Consider the following 21277-nt stretch of genomic DNA (forward strand, 5'->3'; position numbering starts at 1 on the left):
TTGGCCTGTAGTACATATAGGTGAATTTGGAAGGTAATTCTGAAATTAGGGCGCGACCGGTGTGGGAAGTGCCCATATATTGTATAACAAGACCAGGTTAAAACCTAGTATATGGCTGGACCTAACACACGTGATCCGGCTGACCAATGGTGTAACTTCATAACTCGGCCGACCAATGGTGTAACTTCATCAGTCAGTCACTCAGTCACAGACATTTGCGTTTGTAGGGCTGGCCCCGCTGTTGCGGTCCAGCCAAAAATAGGAAGTGCCACATAAATACTGCAGATTAATAGTGAGTGTAAATCCTACTGTGGCCTGAAGATGGCGCTTGTTTTAAAACAATTCAGTAACCCCGTCTCTACATTTTATTAAACTTCCGGGTCATGCCAGGGTCACTCACAATCAAAATATTTAGCCGAAGCATAGAGTGGAAGTAAAGCCAGGCTTGCTATATGAAGGCTAACTAATTGTTTTTCTGTTTATATTGTTATTTTTGCTTGCTTAAAGGAACGACTAGGATTACAGATGGCCGGTTTACCTCCCGGAGACCCGCAGTTGGTCTCTATGATCGTGAATCACTTAAAAACTCAAGGTCTTTTTGACCAGTTCAGAAGGGACTGCTTGGCAGACGTGGACACAAAGGTATGAGTGTAAACCGCTGCTCCTAAAGTGAAGACGCCCCCCTTTCGCTAATACTGGTGCTTTAACGTGATCGCTATTTTTCATTGACTCTCGCAATTTTTTCTCTGTTACATGTGAACGGAACGCATACTGATGTTATATGATTAGCTAACTACCATACTAAATAGTTTATGGTGAAAAGGAGGGAAACGTGCTTTTTGCTTGCTAACGTTAGCTCATTCAGCTAAAGTGGATGTTGAGTCTGGTGCAATTATGGTTACTCCAACGTTACCAAGATTTAGGGTTGCCAGATTTAGAATTTGTCAAAACACCTGACCACATACACAGCTGTAAAACGTAATCGCGAACGAAGCTGGGCGCTGTTGGGTTGGTTGGTACTCTCGGTAGCGACGCCGGGCCAGGGAGTCAGTGACAAGAAAATTAATTTCAAAATATTGGTACATTTTTTGCATCATTATTACTGGGACCAGACATTACATTGTCGGATCGGAACTACAGACCTGGCATGTACAAATAATTAGAATATTGAATATTCCGGTCGAAAACCGGAGGTCTGGCAATCTTACCGAGATAATAGTTAGGGATACGTCTTGTGTGATTAACGCACGTTTATCGCACTTTGGTAAATCAGTTAGTTAGATTTATTTATTTTTTTATTTTACACTAGTTACAGTGTTATATCGGCCTTTGTCAGGTTGCTAGCTCCTACCAAAGATTGTTTGGAAACTTGCTATTCTATAGCTTGCTGACACTGCAACATCTAAATGACAGTAGAAAAATATCAAAAGATAAAGAAGCTGACTACCAATACTTTAGTTGCACAAGTGAGGGAGATGTAGTTTGTTACATTTTTGCAGCTGAACTGTTGTCAATGTAATTTCATCCTGAACACATTTTTCACCCCTCTTTCAGCCTGCCTATCTGAATTTAAGACAACGGGTGGACAATTTTGTCTCCAATCATCTCTCCAACCACACATGGAGTCCACACCTGAACAAGAACCAGCTGCGGAACAATATCAGACAGCTGGTGCTACAGTACGTGAACACACACACCCGTGACTGTACTCAAATACATCCTGAATGGTTGTGGAAGTGAATATTGTCCAGCAGTCCAAGATATATCTCGCACATCTCCCCCATAAGGGTGCAGTCCATTTGTTCATATGAAAATGGTTAAACAAAGAAAATCCATAAGCAATACACACATCTTGCTTTGTCAAACGCTTGTGTAGACTGCCTTGGTTCTCCCATGTCTTTAGGTTTCGCAGAAAGTGTTTAAGAGAGCGCTGAACTTTTTTAAAAAGGCTTTTACTGTAGTGTCTGTTTGTTTGTTGAGTTGCCTGATTAACCTCACTTCAGGTCCGGGATGCTGGAGCAGGGAGTCGACAGGATAGTCGCGCAGGTCGTAGACCCCAAAATCCACCACACGTTCAGGCCACAGGTGGAGAAAGTGGTGCGAGAATTCTTGTCCCCTGGGACCATGGGCGAGCAGCCAGTGGCCTGTCCCAATCAGGTGGAGGAGAGACAAGACATCTACGTACCAGCACCAGGTAGCGGAGTCATGTTATTCAATACTCTCTTCCTGTTGTAGAGCTGGTGCCAAGCTAACATGAGTCAGAGCTAGCTGGAAAATAATCTTCTGAACAAACAAAAAAACAATTGACATATTTCTATTAAACCTCAATCTTCAGTGCTTGGGCCAACTTCACCTCCATGTTTGTTTTTGACCTGTGTTGCTGTTTTGTGTGGGGAAATCATATTTTTTAAAAAGCCATAGAGCATTTGCTGACCAATGGGACGACTTCTGGTTTCCAGGCCCCTCGTCTGCACCTGTAACCACGGCGTCCAGCGACGCCATGTCCATTCTGGACACCATCACCTCTCTGAACCAGGAGGCAAGCATCTGGACCAGCGGGGACAAGGCTGGCAGGAGGGTCAGCCCAGCACTGGGTCCCGATGGTGGGCCGGAGAGGGACCCATCGCAAGACGAGACCCAGGAGGAGATGGAAGTGGGGGAGCAGGACATGAGTCTGGTGGAGGAGGAGGAAGAGGAGCAGGAGCAGGAAGAGAAGGGGAATGGGGAGGAGGGTAGCGAGGAGAAACCTGGTCCTGAGGCCCTAGTCCAGGTCCAGGAGGCTGAGGTGGAGGATGCCCCGGAGGTTAGCGGCCTGGAAAAACTGGGACCCGAAGAGGACGAGGAGACTAGGGAGCCAGCGGAAGAGACCAGGGAGGTGAAGGCTGAGGAGGGGAAGGAGAAAGAGAAAGAAAAGGAGAAAGAGAAGGAGAAGGCCGGCAGCAAATCTGCAGGCAAGGCCAGAGAAGATGGGGAGCCCCAGAAGTCCCCCAGCGAGAAGCAACACATGCGTCAGAAAGCCAGGGAGAGGTTAAAAGAAGGTAAAAGCCGTGAACTAGGTTTCCGTGTAACAAGAAATGTTACCATTCTTGTAAAAAAATAAGAATACCAGTCACTAATAGATCTGAACAAGTTATTACTAATGTCACTGATTTGCTTCTGCGTCCAGTCTGACAGCATAAAGAATACAACAACACATTTAAATGGGAACTACTGGTCATTCCCTCCTTAGCATCTTACACAGTTGGGGTCTATTCTGTTTGAGTCAGTTTGGGAAATGAATTGAAACTTGGTAAATTGGTGAACATTACCATAGAATCATGCAGGCATTTTCCAATTCATGAATTTAATTTGTAGTCATTTCTTGAATTTGCTTAACTGAAATGGAATTTGCCCCAACTCTGGCACATATTGAAATTTGAAGGGGTTGGTTTTGCATTCAGTTGAGCACAGACCTGTTGCTGTGAACGCTGTTGCTGGGTGTGCTTTATTGTTGTGTTTAGCTCAGTGCTTAGCATATGTTCTTTTGTTTTAGAATACTCTCTGGAGGACTCTGACCTGGATGGCTTGAGTGACATCACAGTGAGCTCTGTCCACACCAGCGACCTGTCCTCCTTTGAGGAGGAGAGCGATGAGGAGCCACAGCTATCCGACAGCACAGAGGAGGGCGAGATCACTTCTGAGGGTGCGTCCGTGCTCTACGCTTTCTTAAACCTGCGGGCATACAGTTTACCCTCACATACACCTGCAGACGTAATGTTTACCCTCGCGTACACCTACAGACATGAAGTTTACCCTCACCTACACCTGCAAACATAATGTTTACCATCTCCTACACCTGCAGACATAACGTTTATCTTCACCTACACCTGCAGGCATAATGTTTATACTCACCTACACCTGCAGACATAATGTTTACCCTCTCCTACACCTGCAGACATAACGTTTACCCTCTCCTACACCTGCAGACATAACGTTTACCCTCTCCTACACCTGCAGACATAACGTTTACCCTCTCCTACACCTGCAGACATAACGTTTACCCTCTCCTACACCTGCAGACATGCTTTTATCCAAAGCGCTTTACAATTGATGCCTCTCATTCACCAGAGCAGTTAGGGGTTAGGTGTCTTGCTCAGGGACACTTCGACATGCCCAGGGCTGGGATCGAACCGGCAACCCTCCGACTGCCCGACAATCGCTCTTACCTCCTGAGCTATGTCGCCCCAGATTAGTGTACAATGACAAGAAGAATTAGGAGGAGAGAGAGGGAGAGACAGGCGACAAAGATCGGCAGTCAGACTCGCGGCCCGCAATGACCATATGGAAAACGCTCTACGGGCTACGCCACAAGAGACACAGTACCTATAGAAGTATTTCTGATTGCAGAGTGGCTGAGATTTCTAGGCTTAATAATGAATTTTTTATGTATTTATTTGATTTCTGTTCATTGTGCCTTACAGTGCAAACGCAAGTTTATGGTTGTTAATCCTTTGAAGAGTAATTATTTTGAATGTTTTTTTTTTCTTTCATAATTGTATGTCTGTGTTCTAGAACTACATTGCTTTCAATTATTAGTAGTGGTTGTTACATCAGCATTAGAATGTTCAGTTAAGAACATCCTAGTCACTTAGTTGTGATCTTAACACTTTAAATGGTTAATGGGGAGGGCAGCATCATGTGGGCCCTGTGGTTTTGAAGGACCAGTGACTCCTCTGATTAGTTTGTGAGTTTTGTGTGCCTGCATCATTGCGTACTTATATATAAGTATGAGTCAGCATAGTGTCATGAGTGCAGGGATCGGTGGTAAGACTAGTGATGGTGAGTGTTGTGTAATTATTGTTTATATACTTGCATAAACTGTCCTCTGCCTCTGGGGAATGCTGTTTGGTATGAGTGCGGTGTTATTGAAGGGAGATGCTAGTCGGTCCTCTCACCGTGTGTGTCTTCTCGTGTGTGTGAAGAGGAGGAGCTGGAGAGCAAGCCGAAGGCCGCAGACAAGCCCAAAGAAGAGGAGCCCAAGGAGCGGAAACCCCGCGGAGGGAGGCAGGCCTACGTCCACAAGCCCTTCCTCTACTCCCGTTACTATAGCGACTCTGACGACGAGGTCACGGTGGAGCAGCGGCGGCGCTCTGCGGTGAGTGGCGGTGGCCTGGCCAAACGAGTGGGGCGGGCGCTCGGCATGTCGCTATGGGAACCTCCCGAAATGTTGATGCCGGTCCGCGAGAGGCAGTGCATTGGCGTCATCTGCCGACGGAAAGGGGGAGGTGTGTGTTTCTGGAGCTGATGTGTGTGTGTGTGTGTGTCTGTCTGTCTGTCTGTCCATCCATCCACAGGCTAAAGAAAAAGAGGAGAGGTTGCTGAAGAGACAGCAGAACAGAGAGCGGATGGAGGAGAAACGCAGACAGAAGGCCACCCAGCAGGAGGAGAATGGTACGTCAGACCTGTGCAGTGTTACACATTAAAGCATTGCAAATACACCTGCACAAGTTAGCATTGCACTCAGACCCACTATACACGTCTGCATCATTACGCTAACTGTGCTACATGCTACACCGTTAAACCCATCTGCTATTATCTTCTATTGTGATTTTGTCTCCGTTATTATTCTTGTGTAAGTAAGGAAAACAGTTTAAAAAATTATGAAAATAATCTTCTTTGTCCATCCTCACTGACAGTGACTGGTAACGGAAATGTATTTGCCAGTGTGTGTGTGGCAGCCAGTGCAGTCCTGTGTGTGTGATATAGCATTAAAAGAGTTACATTTTTTTTCCCTGTAGATGAGGGAAGGTCAGAGTCGTCCTCTCCAAACCTTGAGCCGCAGGGACCGAGCGCCAAGGAGGCCCGCAAACAGAAGAAGGTTCTGGAAAAGAAGGTGGCCATCAGTCGTAAGAGGAAGAGAGATTCCAGGTGTGTGTGTGTGTGTGTGTGTGTTTGTGTGTCGTGATGTGCGTGTGTGTGTGTGTGTGTGTTTGTCAGCGGGGGGGGGGGGGGTATTCTGGTTGTCTTATTTTTGACTAAATGTGTCTTTCAGGAAGGAGGATGAGCCTGGAAATAAGAAGAAGGGCGATGTGGAAGAGGAGTTACTGAAGAAGTCTGATGTAAGCTGCTTTTCTGGCCAATCGGAGAGACACAATCATGCAAAACTGGTTATACCTCAGTTGTGTAAAATGAAGAATTCTTTCAAAAGGATCCCAGTCTATTTAAAAAAAATAATAATAATTCTACCAAATATTTAAGTAAGAGCATGTCTGGCAAGGTGAGTGGTGTCTGTTCTGAAATGGCCTTGTGGCTGGCATTATAGCTCCATAACCCACATAATGCTTTATGTAGGATGACCTGGGCAAGCCCGACTCTCCCTTGATGTTTACACATGGCGATTTACTGAAACAGTACAACAGCTATGCCTCGCATTGGGGATTTGAACCTGCAGCCTTCGGCATGGAAACTCAGCTCCCATAACGTCCGCTCCCTACGTCTTTTTTTCCTCAAACAGGAAGTGGCGAGGGGCGGCCCCTCCAAAGGCCAGCCGTTCAGGGGCCCCAGGAGGGCGTCGGAGCCGGACGAGGGCCGGAGGCGGAAGAGCAGCAGCGTGTCCGAGGAGGGTCCCCCAGCAGGGGGGGGCGGCGAGCAGCGGAGGGCGGCGGACAGGAGCCGAACGCACTCCTTCATCCTGGACCTGGAGCAGGGCTCCGAAGGGCTGCTCCGCCAGAGGCCCGGGGGCAAGTTCGACAGGAACCCCAAGCCCCCCAGAGAGCGGGGCGAGCGGGAGCGCAGCCTGTCGGACGAGCGCGCCAAACACAAGCCCAAACCCGAGAAGAGAGGAGGGGGCGAGGCCTACGCCGAGGAGAGCCTGCAGAGAGACCCGGGTCACGTGACCAAGGGGCCCGCCGACGAGAAAGCCGAGAGGAAGAGCAAGAGCAGGGGGGACAGGCGGAGCTCCACGTCCGCCAGGGAGGGCCGGACCTCCGTGTCGGAGGGCGGGGCGGCGGAGGAGGGCGGGGCCAAGCGGGCGAGGATCGTTTCGGGCGACGGCGTCAGGGCGGACAAGGCCAGGGCGGAGAAGGGGGCGCCGAAGAGCGAGGGGAGACTGCTGCTGGTGCCGCACGAGTCCGCCGGGTCCTCCGAGGACAGGTCAGACATGGAGCCGGGGTCAGAGGTCGCCAAGAAGAAGGACAGGCAGCCCAAAGAGCCGCCCAAGCGCTCGAAGAGCCAGCCGGAGGTCAGGGACGCCGCCGGGGCAGACCGCCGGTCCAGGGCCGGCTCCGAATCGGACGCCGACCCGGGGTCGAGGGTCAGGACGGCGGCGGAAAAATCCAGGTCCAGGTCGAGGGAGGACCCCAAAACTCCGGCCACGCCCAGGGGAGAAAAGAAGGGCTCCACCCCGGAGAGCAAGGGCAAAGGGACCAAGCCCTCCAAGGAGAGGAGGAAAGAAAGCGCCTCCAAGGAGGAGAAGAGGAGAGAGGGAAGCCTGAAGGAGGAGAGGAAGGCGTCCGAGGAGAGCGCCGCGGAGAAGGCCGGGAAGGGGGCGGGGCAGAAGGGCGCGGAGGCGGAGAGAAAGACGGGCGAGGAGGCGAGCCGGGGCTCCAAGGGAGACCAGCCGTCCCCCGGCTCCTCCCTGTCTCCGCCCATTCCGGACACCAGCAACCCCGCCCCCGCCCCCCTGCCGGACACCAGCCTGGGCCCCGAGGCCCTGCCCGTGGCCCTGCCCGTGGCCCCGCCTGCGGCCCCGCCCGCACCGCTTGCTGTCGGCCTAGCGGACGATGCCTTCGACGCCCTGAGTGACATCACCCCCGAGCCGGAGGACGAGGGCGAGATGCAGATCGACGAGGACGCGGACGCGGGCGCCACGGAGACCCCGAGCGGAGGGCTCCCGTTGGACGGCGGGTTCGGCCCGGGAGGAAGTGATGTCGCGGCGGCTCAGGCCCGGCTGGCGTGGCCAGGGGAGGAAGGATTCGGGATGGGGTGCACGCCGTCCGAAATGTCCCTGCGCGAGGCGGCTCTCACCCTGCTGTCCATGGACCCCGACACCACCACCTCGCCCGGCATGGTCGCCGAGGCGATCTCGCCCGCGCCGCGGCAACCGGAGAGCCGCGGCGACGAGGCGGCAGGTTTGGACAGCCGCGCCCTCCCTCAGACAGACCGGGTCTCCGACAGCCTGCCTGGCACTGAAGCAGGGCTATCGCAGGGATCTGTGGAAACGCTAACGCCTGATAGCGAGCCGGCTGTTAGCACAGGTAATGTAGGCCAAACCATTTATTTACATTTATTTATTTAGCAGACGCTCTTATCCAAAGCGACATGCAAAAGTGCACGTCATGGTGTTCTGACCGCTAATCTGTGTATCATCGAGATGGCAAGCTTTAGCATTTCCATGTCCCATATTGCTTTGTATTGCACCTATACAGTATTTGATGGAACATGTTTAGAAAAGCTATTTGAATGGTTTTCTCTGTTGTGTAGCTAAGAGACACCATAACAGCATTTTTATATTTCATTTACATAACTGTCTGAACCTCCTAACATCTCAGCTGTGTTTTTATTGCCGTAGCAGCATTTGCAATAAATTGCTACAGAATGTATAATTAACAATACATTGAATTGTGGGATTTATATTGAACGCAAAGCTGGCTAGAAGTGAAGGAAAGAGACACACGCACTCAATTAAACCCACACACATACATGCGTACACACAGACACACACATACACACACACTTAAACCCATACACGCACATGCATAAACATTCGCGCACACATAAACCCACATGCATGCATGCATACACTGACATGCACACACTCACACACACACACTCAGTGACTAACTAGCAGCCCTGTGTTTTTTTCTGGTGCAGGACTTTTGGACACAGCTGTGAAGGAGGTCAGTGTGTCTGAGGTCTCGTCTGCGTCAGAGAGACCGTCCTCACAGGTGAGGGTGGCTCAGGAGTCATTCTGTATATGGACCGCTGAAATATCCTGTTCCACGCACTCATTCAGTCGAGAGGGCGCTGTCCTTAACTTTGATTTGATATTAAATTCAGCTCTTTTTTTTCCCTCGCCCACAGTTCACCAGAATTGATTTTGGTGCTAGCTGAGCTTGGAAAAGCATTTGCAAAGGGGAAAAAATTGCACTTGAATATTAAGTCAAAGTTATGGTTTCAAATTTCAGGTGGTCACTTGGCTAGTCTTTTTTTGTATTCAGATGTGTATGACTTTTGTATAAAGGCCGTATTTCCGGCTAGCGCTGTCTGCCGCGACTCTGTTATTTCCTCCCTGATTTGGGGTTAACCTGCCGGTATGGTGCAGCACCTGCTACCTGCCGTCTCGCACTGATGACATCATCGCTTTCTGTCTGTGTTCCGGCTCTGAAGGAGGGCGCCGCCGCCGCGCCCTGCGCTCAAACCGAAGCGGAGCACGCCGGAAGCGTGCCCGAACCCCAGCCTGAGGAGAGGCCTGTGGCCGGTCCCGAAGGTACTGCTGCCATTACAGCTGCCGGGGAGGAACCGTTCAGGAACCGTTCGCTCATTTTATATGCTTTTATTTTGAATTTTTTATCTTAAATCTCATGCCTTTTGTTGAAAGCCAGCGGCTGAAAACTTGTCGTTGCTGTTTAGTTTAGTTGGAAGGAATGGGCAGTGCGGTGATGTTTGAACATGGCGGTTTGCTTTTCTCAGTGAAGTGCAGGTGAATCTGTGCGAATGAGCTCCTGTGTCTTTGTGTCCCTCAGTCTCCGCTCCTTTAGAGCAGAGCGAGGAGCAGGAACCCGTCCCGGACAGTGAGGGTCCCCTCGTCACCACTGCTGTAAGTATGGGGCCAGCCCGCATCGAATGGCTTGGTGTTGTTGACTTTGTTGATGGTTTTGATGATCTTTGCCGCTTACCCCTGGGGTGTGTGCGTGCGTATGCGTGTGTGTGTGTGCATATGTGGGCGTCTGTTTCTGTGCGTGTGCGTGTGTGTACGTCTATGTGCTTATGTGTGTGTGTTTGTGCTTTTCCCTCTCCAGCAGATCAGAGCAGAAGCCAGTGATGGCAGCAGTGGAGAGATGGAGTGTTCTGGACAGACCACCACAGACCAGGCAGACAGCAGTAAGTCTCTCTCAGTCACTCTTTTCTTCCCCTTTTTCTGTGGCTCCACCAGAGATTAGACTCTAGGCTATTCAGCTGTAAGGATTGATACCTTGACTATTGACAGATGAGACTTTAAATGAAAGAAGTTCTTGGTATAAATGTTACAAGAACAGATTATTTGAAGAACTGATAGAGATTTTTATGGACCAGAATTTCAATGTACCATTTTTTTCAAGTTAATAATGTAACAATATTGGTAAATGTTAATCATACTGTGTTGCTATCTCACTCTCTCTCTCTTTCTCCTTCTCTCTCTGTCCTTCTCCCTCTCTCGCTCCCGTTCCTCTCCATCTCGCTTTCTCTCTCTCGTTCTCTCTCAGGTGAGCCGTCGGCAGTGGCTGAGGAGGTGGAGGGTAAGGTGGAGAGCCAGGGGGAGGTGCTGAGCAGTACCATGGATACGGTGCCCAGTAGTGACGGCCCAAGCACAGAGGGTACAGTGTATCTGTTTATGAGAATCCTCCCTTTCTTTTGCTGTACGTATCACGTGCAACAGAAAATCAGAACTGTTGTGAATTCAGTGACGTCAGCGACTTTGTTTTATTAAAACTGGCTCTACACCTCTACACCAGGGTGGAGATTTCAATAAAAGAAGCCCGCTATTATTCATTTATAAACCAGGACCTTGGAAATTTGGGAGAAAACTGTCCTCAGATTGGAAGACCTGCTTTAAGTCTTGTTGTGGTCTGGCGGTTCTGTGGAGGAAGTCTTTAATCCGTGTCTGTGTGTTTCTCCAGGTGAGAGCCAGCCTGATCAGGCAGGAAAAGCAGAGGGAAGTGCAAAGGTGTGTGTCACACACTCAAGCACTGCTGTGCTTCTCTTAATCACTAGTCCCCTGTTACACACTTTACTGTCTTACCTTACTAATTACTGAAGGACAGAGGCTTCTTACTTTCGCAAAGTGCTGAAGACTACCTGAACATCTTTGAGTGAAAACGTTTTACACATTTAGGGACTCATTTGTTGAACGCTTTCACACGTACTTTTAGCACATGCAGAATGAATAACGCAACCAGTGATTGGTGCAAAACAAGTACCATGACGAATCATTGGTCGTGTTATTGGTTTTGTATGTGCTAACATCTTTGCACGTGTTAAAGAACCACATATATATCAGCTGCATGTGCTGCGTTAAGTGGCTCAGGATGAGCGATGACTGCTAGCGCTTGTACAAAACGGTGTTAAACGAAACTTTAGTAGTTCCCATGCATTGGATTTCAGGAGGAAGGAGAAAAGACAGAAGAGGCGGTCACCGAACGCAAAGGACGACGGGCTAAAGCTGCTACCAAGGAGACCGGTCAGTCCTGCGTTACCACGGTGACAGTACACCAGGGCTGATGGTTCTCTGTTTTAAAAAGAGAATTGTGAGACAGCTGTTTGTGAGGTCCTATGTTTCTTTATGTCTCTTATTGGTTGCAATTTATAACAATGATGGGCCTCTTGCCTGTAGTTTGGCCTTTTAAATGCATTTTATGTAGAAAGAGATGTGCAGTCTTTGTTGTAGTAGTTTTTTCAGGCCTAGCATTTTTTCTGGTTTTTAATTTATGCAAATATCTTATGTTTTGATGTTCTTTTCTAGGTAAAGAGAAGAAGATGCAAGAGAAGGGAGAGTCCGAGGTTGCAAGCTTGTCTTTTCGTTTCCATGTATTTGTATAAAAAAGATGATTGTTCCAGACTACTTCATATAAATGAGATGAATTGTTTGGTTTTGTCTGCAGTGGTATTGAAACTTACAGTGAGCTCCATAATGTTTAGGACAAAGACATTTTTTTATTCTTTACTCAACCATTTTAATTGTACAGAGTACAGAGACAAGTCAAGAAGAAGAAAAAAAAAAAGTCCAAAACTTTATGGAGCTCACTTTATGCATTGTTTGTGTTGTGGAAGTTTTTAATATGTCGTGTAACAGTAGAACATGACAATGAAGATTTTTATGTTAAAAATAAAATTAAGGACATTATTTAATTATTTTTCTTGCTTATAGTTATAACTGTAATCCTCTAAGCTCAGAAATATAGATGTAAATGTCAACTTAGTGCCTTTATCTCATCTTCGTTTCATTCCAGAAATGGACAGTATGTTTGCTGTTGTTATATGATGAGGAAGCTGATGTTTGTGTGTGTGTGTGTGTGTGTGTGTGTGGTGTGTGGTGTGTAAATCGGGAGCAGTCTGACGGCTGGAGGTCAAGGAGACGCGAGAGCGGCGACAGTCGACTGTCAACAACGTGTGTGGTGTGTGTGTGTGGTGTGAGTGTGGGTGAGTGTGAGTGTGAGTGATCGAGGGAGTTGAGTCTGATGTGCTGGTGTGTGTGTGGGACGTGTGAGGTGGTGAGTAGGTGAGTGGAGTAGATGCAGGAGTGGAGTGTGAGTGTAGTGTGTGTGAGTGTGTGTGTGTGTGTACATGCACGTGTGTGTCTTTGCTTGTGTGCAGTACTCTGCACATGTGCATACCTTTGATTACAAAAAGAATTTAGCAAATTTCATGTTGTTCACACATCTGCAGTGAACCTATCTGGAAAGGTGCTCTGTTTTAATGAAGGACACTGAAAAGTGCTCATCACACCATGTATTTCTCTCTCCCTCTCTCCATAGGCAGAGGTTCGAAGAGCGACGGAGACAGTCTGGAGCGGAGCCCGGAACCTTCTGCAGACGTGAGTGACTATCACAGGCTTGTGCGTGCTGTGTGTGGTACTGACTGTGCTCTCACATGCTGTATGAGCTGTATTTATTACTGAGTTAAGTCCCACTGGCTGCTTAAAAACATAGGGTGACCAAGCCATTTCTGTATAGGACCCAAAACCAAGTATGTATGACAGTACGACTGTATGCAAAGGATTTCTTAAATATTATTATTATTATTATTGTTATTATTATTAAGAAGAAGGAGCAATCTGAGTGGCTTGATCTTTGTGAGAGGTGTACTGTTAAGGGGTAGATGTTTAATGGACTGACTGCAGCAGGCTTGTGTAGCGTGTGGATGGCCAGCTTTCTCTCCTCCCTCCGTACTGTGCAGGACAGAGAGGCGGAGGAGGTGAAGGACACCAGGAGCCGGAGGGGGCGGAGCTCTCAGAGTGCCACTCCCCAGAGGGACACAAGTAAGGGGCAGCTACCTCACATCCTGTAATGTCCTGTGTCTGGTGGTAGAGGCCAGCCCACTGACGTATACGTGCGCGTGTGTGTACTTGTGTCTGTGTGTCTGTGTGTGTGTGTGTGTTTGTGCGCCTCCAGGCAAGACCAGGAAGGAGGACAGTGAGGAGTCTACAGGTCCAGGCACGGGGCAGCCACTTAAAAGTGTGAGTAGAATGGGCTTAAACTACTCCCAAACTCTGTGAGCTACACCAAAATTCTCATCAGCTACACCCCAAACTCTTATCAGCTATGCCAGAACTTTATCAGGGACACCCCGAACTCTATCAGCTAAACCCCAAACTCTTAATGGCTACACCCAAACTCTCATCAGCTAACCCCAAGCTTATCACTATGGACTTATCAGACACCCAAACTCTATCAGCTAAACCCCAAACTCTTAATGGCTACACCCAAACTCTTATCAGCTAGACCCAAACTCTCAATGGCTACACCCAAACTCTTATCAGCTAAACCCCAAACTTAATCAGACACACCCAAAATTCTATCTGCTCCACCCAAGCTACAGGTTACCCCAACCTAATCCCAAACGGTTATCAGCCCATCAGCTCTATCACATCCAACTCTGTCTGCGACACCCAAACACTATCAGCTACACCCCAGCACTATCAACTTCACTCAAACTTTTTCAGATTCAGTCCAGACTTTTCTCAGGACTTTGTAAGTGTAAAGTATATGAATATAAGATGTACATTATCGTCTGTCTTCCTGGCTTTGCTGTGTGTGTGCGTACAGGATGATGAAGGCGAGAAGGCCGTGGAGACAAAAGTTCCACGCAGGGGGAGGTGGTCCAAGGGCACGACTCCGTCGCTCAGGGAAACGCGTATGTACCCCTCTGCCCCCTCTGCCCCTCCCCCGGGGTCATGTGACCTGTGTCAATTCAGATAGGTTGTACTGTTTTAAGATTGAGTTTCAAGTGTTTCTGCCTTTTTCATGGTACATGTTATTTCTGGGACAATGTTTAAGTACTGAGCATTTCTTAATGGGAAAAGTCATTATAATTATTGTCTGTGGGGATGATGTCGTGTGACTAGGGACTGAATTTGGTGAGGCCCAATCAGAGCGGTGAAAATGTGGGAATGTGTGTCATGTGACCTCTGTTCCTGTGGTAGGATCCTCATCCCAAGAGCTGGAGGAGGAAGAGGTGAAGGAGCAAGAACAGGTCAGTTTCCCCAAATCTTCTTCTGAGACCCTTTGTTTCAAATAGACAGGTGAACCTCGTTAAGTCATCTCTTCCATCAATAATTTAAAACTGAGGCTTCACGTGCTGTCAGTTACAGACTCTGAACCAATAGAATTCACTCTCCATAGCAGTGATGCTGTAAGTGGTTGATATCCGTGTATCACTGACAGCACCTGAGAACTCTGTCCATTTGGGGAAGCAGTTTCTTTAAGCCTCTGTGTGATTCTGTGATTCTCGTCTACTAACCTCACTGACTCCCATTCTGATGTCACTGCCATTACTGTTGAACTCCAAACAGTTTGATGATTGCAAAGTAAATTTAGGTTTTCTCAAAGTGAAGCCACAGAGTGCTCTCCCCCCGTTTGTGCAGAAGGCACCCTGCTTCTCCAGGAGAGCTTGGTCTCACTTTCCATTTTTTTGTTTTGTGGAAACAGCCTGAGAAGGAGAAGCCCGAGGATGCTCCCATTCGTAGAGGACGAAGTTCTGCTGGCCAGGTCAAAGAGGTCAGCGAAGGTGAGTGCCTGACCCTGTGACATTCAAGATCCTTTGTTGCCACACAAGAAGATTGGTGGTATTTGAAGGTAGCTTAAGTAGTTACAACACTAACTTACAGAACAGTCCATAAGACAGCAACTTAGACACACCCTATATATAACACAGGACAAAATCAAGCTTGCAGTACCATCAGCACAGTCGATCAACAGTCTGTATGCTACATGTATTCCGTATGAAACATAGCTGGGGAGGGGGGGGAAGAGGGCTCTACAGTTCTCATTTTAGGAGCATTTGCTCTTGAATGTTACTGTGTGTTGGAAAAACAACTTAGGAGCGCAACTACTAATTAGGATGCATTCGTGTGCTTCTGAATTTTCCAACTTAGGAGCACATGAGCTTTTTGGAAAAAAATGTTAGCACAGAGCCCTGAGGGGGCGAGTAGGGGCTAGTCAGGAGAGTTCAGTGATCTGACCGCCGTTGAGAAGAAGCTGTCCTTAAAGCCGTTGGTTTTGGTGCATATGGGCCCGTGCCTTCTGCCAGACGGGAGTAGCTATGAGAGGCGATGGGCTGGATGACGATCGTTGATGATTTTATGTGCGCTTTTGATGGTGCTCTGGGTGTATGGGGAAATGGCAGAGGGGAGGTCACAGCCAATGGTTCTGCCCCCCCCCCCCACCTTAAAACACGCCAGGAGGTCTTGCTCTAGAGAAGCCTGTGGTCCAGTCTATCTGTGTGTGGAATCCTCCCCTTTCTGCCTGCACAATGGATTTCATTGTCATAAGCAGGTGGCCAGCAGAAGAAAGAGGAGGAGGAGGAGCCTAGAACAGGAAGTGGCTCCGAGGAAAAACGAGAGGAGGTAAGCAGAGCACTTTGACAGCTCTCATCGCTCTGTAAAACCCAATAAATCGCCTGGTGTAATTTAACTAAATCAATTTAATATCCTCAAGGTGAAAAATTGAGCAAATGATCACGCAATTAAAAAGGGTGCAAAGCTAAGACCAGTGACTGCATAACAGATCACATTGCCCTACTCAAATCTTCAGGGTAGTTGGTTTTCTCAAAGTATTTGAGGGAAGTGAACTGTTGGATTTTACAGTGTGGCCCTGGAGTGGCATGGTCTCCTGTGTGCAGAGACACACCCTGCATGCTGTCTGTGTGCCTGAAGCGCTGTGTGTATTTAGCTCTTTTCACACCTAACCTTCATAGCACACATCCTTCCTTCCTCTGCCTCAGAAAGAGGAAGACGAGAAGAGCGATCAGAAGAAACGGCCGGGCCGCCCGAGGGAGGCCTGCAAAGCGCCAAGGGGAAGAGAGACAGGAGAGAGGAGAGAGAGAAAGAGAGAGGGAGAGGGAGAGAAGGAGGGAGGGAGAGACTTGACTTTCATGCCCCTTTATTAGAACATCATTGTCAATTCATTACACAAGAATAAAAGATAAAATAAAAATAAAGAACAACCGAATAAAAGCCATCAGTGCACACAATAGCAAACCAAAAACAGTATCAAAAAGGAAATCCCCTGCCCCCGCATCATGGTGATCTCACAACCATCCTCATCAGCTACACAAATGGCACCCCCAGTACACCAAGTTCTGAAAAAACATACCCAATATTGTTATTCAGTTTGTAGCATACATACTCAAACCTCAGGCACACTGAGATAACCCCATTCAGCATGCTCACTGAAGAGGGAGAGAGGGAGGGAGAGATCTGCTGTGAAATAGAGTGTGCGCTATTTTCTGTTCTCTGCAGAGGAGACCTTGGAGCAGAGTGGCGAAAAGGAGGATGGAGAAAGCTCTGACTCCAAAGAAACCAGTAGCACTCGTGAGTTACACACACACACACACGCACACACACACACAGCATTATCACTCAGTCATCAGGTGACACTGATATATAGCAGTATATCCAGATCATGCAAGCCAACAGGTGTGCAAAGTTCCGTGACTGTTTCTCCCACCTGTGCGTAATTATTTATTCTGACATTCTGCTGTGGGAGTATGAAGCATGGATACACTAAGCTGTGGGAAAGGTGCAGTTTTCTAACTATGCTTTTCTCTCAGGTAAGCCTGCACTGAAGAGGAAGAGGAGTGAGGAAGGGGAGGACTCTGTGGAGGTGACGACTCTGTGCTGCTCAGCTCTCTCTCTCAGTTTAGATACTGTGTCAGCCCCACCGGTGCTCATGATTGCTTGTGTGCCGTTTGTTTCCGGTAAGGTCCGGCCCGAGGAGGCGGAGGGGAAGGACGATGGAGCGAAGAGGAGGATGGGTCTCCCACAGGACGACAGCAGTAAGAGCAGCGCCCTTTTACCTGTTCACAGTACACACAGGAGAGATTCATCTGTCCTTACAGCAGTGTCACTTCACTTGTCCCCTATCACAATATTGCTCCGCTTGTCCCCTATCGCAATATCGCTCCACTTGTCCCCTATCACAATATCACTTCACTTGTCCCCTATCGCAATATCGCTTCACTTGTCCCCTATCACAATATCACTTCGCTTGTCCCCTATCACAGTATCGCTCCACTTGTCCCCTATCACAATATCACTTTACTTTTCCCCTATCACAATATCGCTCCACTTGTCCCCTATCACAATATCACTTTACTTTTCCCCTATCACAGTATCGCTCCACTTTTCCCTATCACAATATCACTTTACTTTTCCCCTATCACAGTATCGCTCCACTTGTCCCCTATCACAGTATTGCTTTGCTTGTCCCCTATCACAATATCGCTCCACTTGTCCCCTATCACAATATCGCTTCGCTTGTCCCCTATCACAGTATCGCTCCACTTGTCCCCTATCACAATATCACTTTACTTTTCCCCTATCACAGTATCGCTCCACTTTTCCCTATTACAATATCACTTTACTTTTCCCCTATCACAATATCGCTTCACTTGTCCCCTATCACAATATCACTTCACTTGTCCCCTATCACAATATCACTTTACTTGTCCCCTATCACAATATCACTTCACTTGTCCCCTATCACAATATCACTTCACTTGTCCCCTATCACAATATCACTTCACTTGTCCCCTATCACAATATCGCTTCACTTGTCCCCTATCACAGTAGTGCTTTGCTCGTCCCCTATCACAGTATTGCTTTGCTCGTCCCCTATCACAGTATTGCTTTGCTCGTCCCCTATCACAGTATTGCTTTGCTCGTCCCCTATCACAGTATTGCTTTGCTCGTCCCCTATCACAGTATTGCTTTGCTTGTCCCCTATCACAATATCACTTCACTTTTCCCCTATCACAATATCGCTCCACTTGTCCCCTATCACAATATCGCTCCACTTGTCCCCTATCACAATATTGCTTTGCTTGTCCTCTATCGCAGTATTGCTTCGCTTGTCCTCATCACAAAATCTCTTTCCTTGTCCCCTATCACAGTATCACTTCATTTATCCCCGAACACAAAATCTCTTTCCTTGTCCCCTATCACAGTATCGCTTTGCTTGTACTGTTTTGTATATGTTTGACTCACACTCTCTCTCTCGCTCCATAATTTCAAAGTAATTTTTTTTATGATGTTGGTAAAAACAATATTGGTAAATGGTAATTGGTGAATCCTACTGTGTTGGTCTCTCTCTCTCCCTCTGTCCCTTCCTCTCTGTCTCTCTCCCTCTCCCTCTCTCTCTCTGCAGCCAGTCAGTCCGATGGCCAGGAGGATGTAAAGGAAGAGAGCTCCAATGATAATGTAAGTCCTACTTTTCACTTAAGAACATATCTCCCTGAATAGAACTGCTGCGCAGGAGGTTGAGACTGGTGAATGGTGGGAAATGGTGTTTTTGGTTTGTGTGTCTCAGGACGAGGACAGGAATCAGCCTCAGAAGAACAAGGTCACACGGAGGGGAAGGCCTTCCAAAGGGGGCGGGGCCACAGGGGAGGAGTCAGGTATGAGGGGAGTGGCTGCTGGAAGATGTGTGGGAGGAGTCAGGCAGGAGGGATTTTATGGGAGGAGCCTATAACTGGACAGTAGGTGGAGTTGAGCGTGGTGGACAAGGCCAGAGGATGGGGATATTGGGAGTGTAGGAGTTGTGAGAAGAGAATGAGGGTTTGAGAAGCCTGGGAATCATTTTTCAGTTCTGTACACGTTGGCACATCACAATTTCTTTTCAAAATGGCAGCGGAGAAAATCAAGATCGACTGGTGTTCGGAGTGACATTGCTTAGGCTGTCCTTGACTGCGTGTTTTATCAGGAAAGACAGCGTCTGAGAAGAAAGACCAGAAGTCCGAGGACACGGAGGAGGAGCCGGCGGAGGGAGAGGAGGGTGAGGAAGAGGAGGGGGAGGAGGCGACTGCGACGAGGGCCACAACGCGTTCCGCCGCACGTCTGGAGGCCGAGAGGTAGAGCTGAAAATGTCACGCTGACAACCAAAAAAACCTTTATTTACTTATTTATATATATATGCGTGTGTGTGTGTGTAGTAGGTAATCCATACTTGTAACCGATGCAACATAAAGTGAACTGGAAGACAAGCAATTATACTATGACACACTAAGTACAAGTCATCCTTTGATGACGGAATTTGAAACAATTCGGTGTGATTTCTTATGATTTATCATCAGTATGACTGCTATACCTGGCTGTGGAGTAACTTTTTTTCTGATTTCATTTTGTTTTTCTCCAGGAATAAACCCAGTAAACCCTCTACTCGCGCCTTGAGTAAACTCAGTGGTAGAGAGGAGACCGCTACAAGCACACGGTATGGTGTGTGTGTGTGTGTGTGTGTGTGTGTGCGCGCGCGCATGTGAGTGTGTGTGCGTTTGTGTGTGAGATGTTTCGCACTTTCTGTTTGAGGTGTATAATGCTCTCTCAATTTAAATGATCTTTCTTTCTGTCTTTCTTTCTTTCTTTCTAGTGGGGGGCGAGGGCAGGTGTCCCAGGCAGGGAAAGGGGGTCGGAAGCGCGAGCCCAGCCCCCCCGCACCACGCACCCGGGGGGCCCAGAAATCAGAGGAGCCGCCGGCCAAGAGGGGCAAGCGCTGAGGTTGCACCGTGTGGGGGGGGGAGAGGACCCCACCCAGAACCCCAGAGGACCAAACCGTGGAGCATGGCTTTCACGGGATCCATTCTTACTCTCCTAACTGTACCAGTGCTGTCATAGGAACAGTGGGCCTTGAGTGTTTTTCTATCGATGGAAAAATATACAACATTAACATTTCGCGAGTACTTTCAATTTGAACTGTGTATTTAGACTTTTTATTTTTTATTCCATACAAATGTCAGAATGTAATCAGTAGTGAAGTGTTTGAGAAGTGTTTGGTTGGATGTGTGAAGTTTATTTGCTTGGTTCTGATTGCGTCCACTCTTCAGGACGACTGTCTTTTAATGAAGTTGTGTACATTTTTTTTATTTTTATTATTTTGTTTTTTTATATGGTATGGCATTACTATGGAAACAGAACCTTGGTGACAGTGTTGAGTGAGAGTGAATGAACTGCAGATCCACCTCTGATCCTTTGGGCCATCAGAGGTACAGTACTTATTCTGGAGTGATGTAACATCTGGGCCAATCAGAGAGGATTTATTTCGACGTATCCGTGCGTAGATTTTCGGAGCCCTTTCTTACCGTTTTATCATGTGCTTATGTTTACCGGCTCGTTCAAGCAATACACAAAATGTAAGAACCACTATGGGGCAGGTTTCAGGTTGTAAACTCCTCCCATTTGACTACCCAGAGTGCTTTTATGTTTTGTAGTTTTTTTTGTTTTTTAAAAAAATATAAATGCAGTTTCATATTTACCCTGAGGTTCCCATGGGGACGTACTCATTCTGTGAATGTGAAGTAGCCGTAGGTCTTCCCAGGTGTCCGGTGTCTCTGTCGACGTTCCGAAGGTAGCGCTCGTTTTCCGTCTCCGCTCGTTATCGCCGCTCTTTCCGAGTTCCCTTTTGCGACTGTACGCACAGCGGAGGGGACTCGGCGACGCCAGTGTTACAAACTGCAGTTTGTTTAGGTCATTAAATCTGTCTTTTCCTAGTCTGGCTTTGTTGATTTGTTGATTTAAGTGACTGGGTCTGGTGTTCCTCTGCCTCTGCAGGTGTTCTGCACTGTTATAATTGGCTCTTGATTATTGATAAAACCAGGGCCTATTCTTGGGCTGAATGTACAGTATTACTGCAGCTTGTCTGTAATATTTATGAATCGTTCTTCATAAGAGCTATAAGGTAAACTCGTTAAATTAAATAGCACCTTCACAAGTCTTTTCAAAGTTGACAATGTGTCACTGACGGCAAATAGGCAAATGACTTGGCTCTTAGTATGCCACGGAGAAACCACATACACGCAGTGGCCACTTTATTAGGTTTACCTGCTTGTTAAT

The 21277-nt window shown here is 47.8% G+C and overlaps 3 protein-coding genes across 7 annotated transcripts; all 3 read left to right on the forward strand.

Annotated features, from left to right (window-relative positions):
• Positions 1-391: 391 nt before the first annotated feature.
• bod1l1 (biorientation of chromosomes in cell division 1-like 1) lies at positions 392-12106 on the forward strand. 5 transcript variants are annotated; one of them, XM_064343849.1, is made up of 18 exons: positions 392-642; positions 1555-1679; positions 2004-2194; positions 2460-3038; positions 3533-3682; positions 4962-5134; positions 5334-5430; positions 5778-5907; positions 6032-6098; positions 6494-8234; positions 8851-8930; positions 9370-9466; positions 9723-9796; positions 9999-10080; positions 10443-10553; positions 10857-10903; positions 11341-11416; positions 11699-12106. In XM_064343849.1, exons 1-18 carry the CDS (start codon positions 526-528, stop codon positions 11773-11775), a joined length of 4014 nt encoding a protein of 1337 aa, XP_064199919.1. In that variant the 5' UTR covers positions 392-525; the 3' UTR covers positions 11776-12106. The 5 variants fall into 5 exon arrangements, with proteins under 5 accessions (XP_064199919.1, XP_064199922.1, XP_064199921.1 ...); XM_064343852.1 differs by having other exon boundaries at positions 11344-11416; XM_064343851.1 differs by having other exon boundaries at positions 10002-10080.
• Positions 12107-12626: 520 nt separating this feature from the next.
• LOC135258577 (cilia- and flagella-associated protein 251-like) lies at positions 12627-17019 on the forward strand. The gene is made up of 10 exons (XM_064342045.1): positions 12627-12769; positions 13132-13213; positions 13347-13411; positions 14001-14088; positions 14378-14427; positions 14883-14961; positions 15729-15799; positions 16177-16230; positions 16694-16765; positions 17005-17019. Exons 1-10 carry the CDS (start codon positions 12683-12685, stop codon positions 17017-17019), a joined length of 663 nt encoding a protein of 220 aa, XP_064198115.1. The 5' UTR covers positions 12627-12682.
• Positions 16635-20934, forward strand: LOC135259442 (biorientation of chromosomes in cell division protein 1-like 1). The gene is made up of 8 exons (XM_064343854.1): positions 16635-16765; positions 17005-17057; positions 17157-17229; positions 18600-18652; positions 18762-18849; positions 19155-19302; positions 19587-19661; positions 19818-20934. The coding sequence occupies exons 3-8, from the start codon at positions 17205-17207 to the stop codon at positions 19942-19944; spliced, it is 516 nt and encodes a 171-aa protein (XP_064199924.1). The 5' UTR covers positions 16635-16765; positions 17005-17057; positions 17157-17204; the 3' UTR covers positions 19945-20934.
• The last annotated feature ends 343 nt before the right edge of the window (positions 20935-21277 follow it).

The sequence above is a fragment of the Anguilla rostrata genome, chromosome 7 (assembly GCF_018555375.3).
Source record: "Anguilla rostrata isolate EN2019 chromosome 7, ASM1855537v3, whole genome shotgun sequence".
Lineage (NCBI taxonomy): Eukaryota > Metazoa > Chordata > Actinopteri > Anguilliformes > Anguillidae > Anguilla > Anguilla rostrata.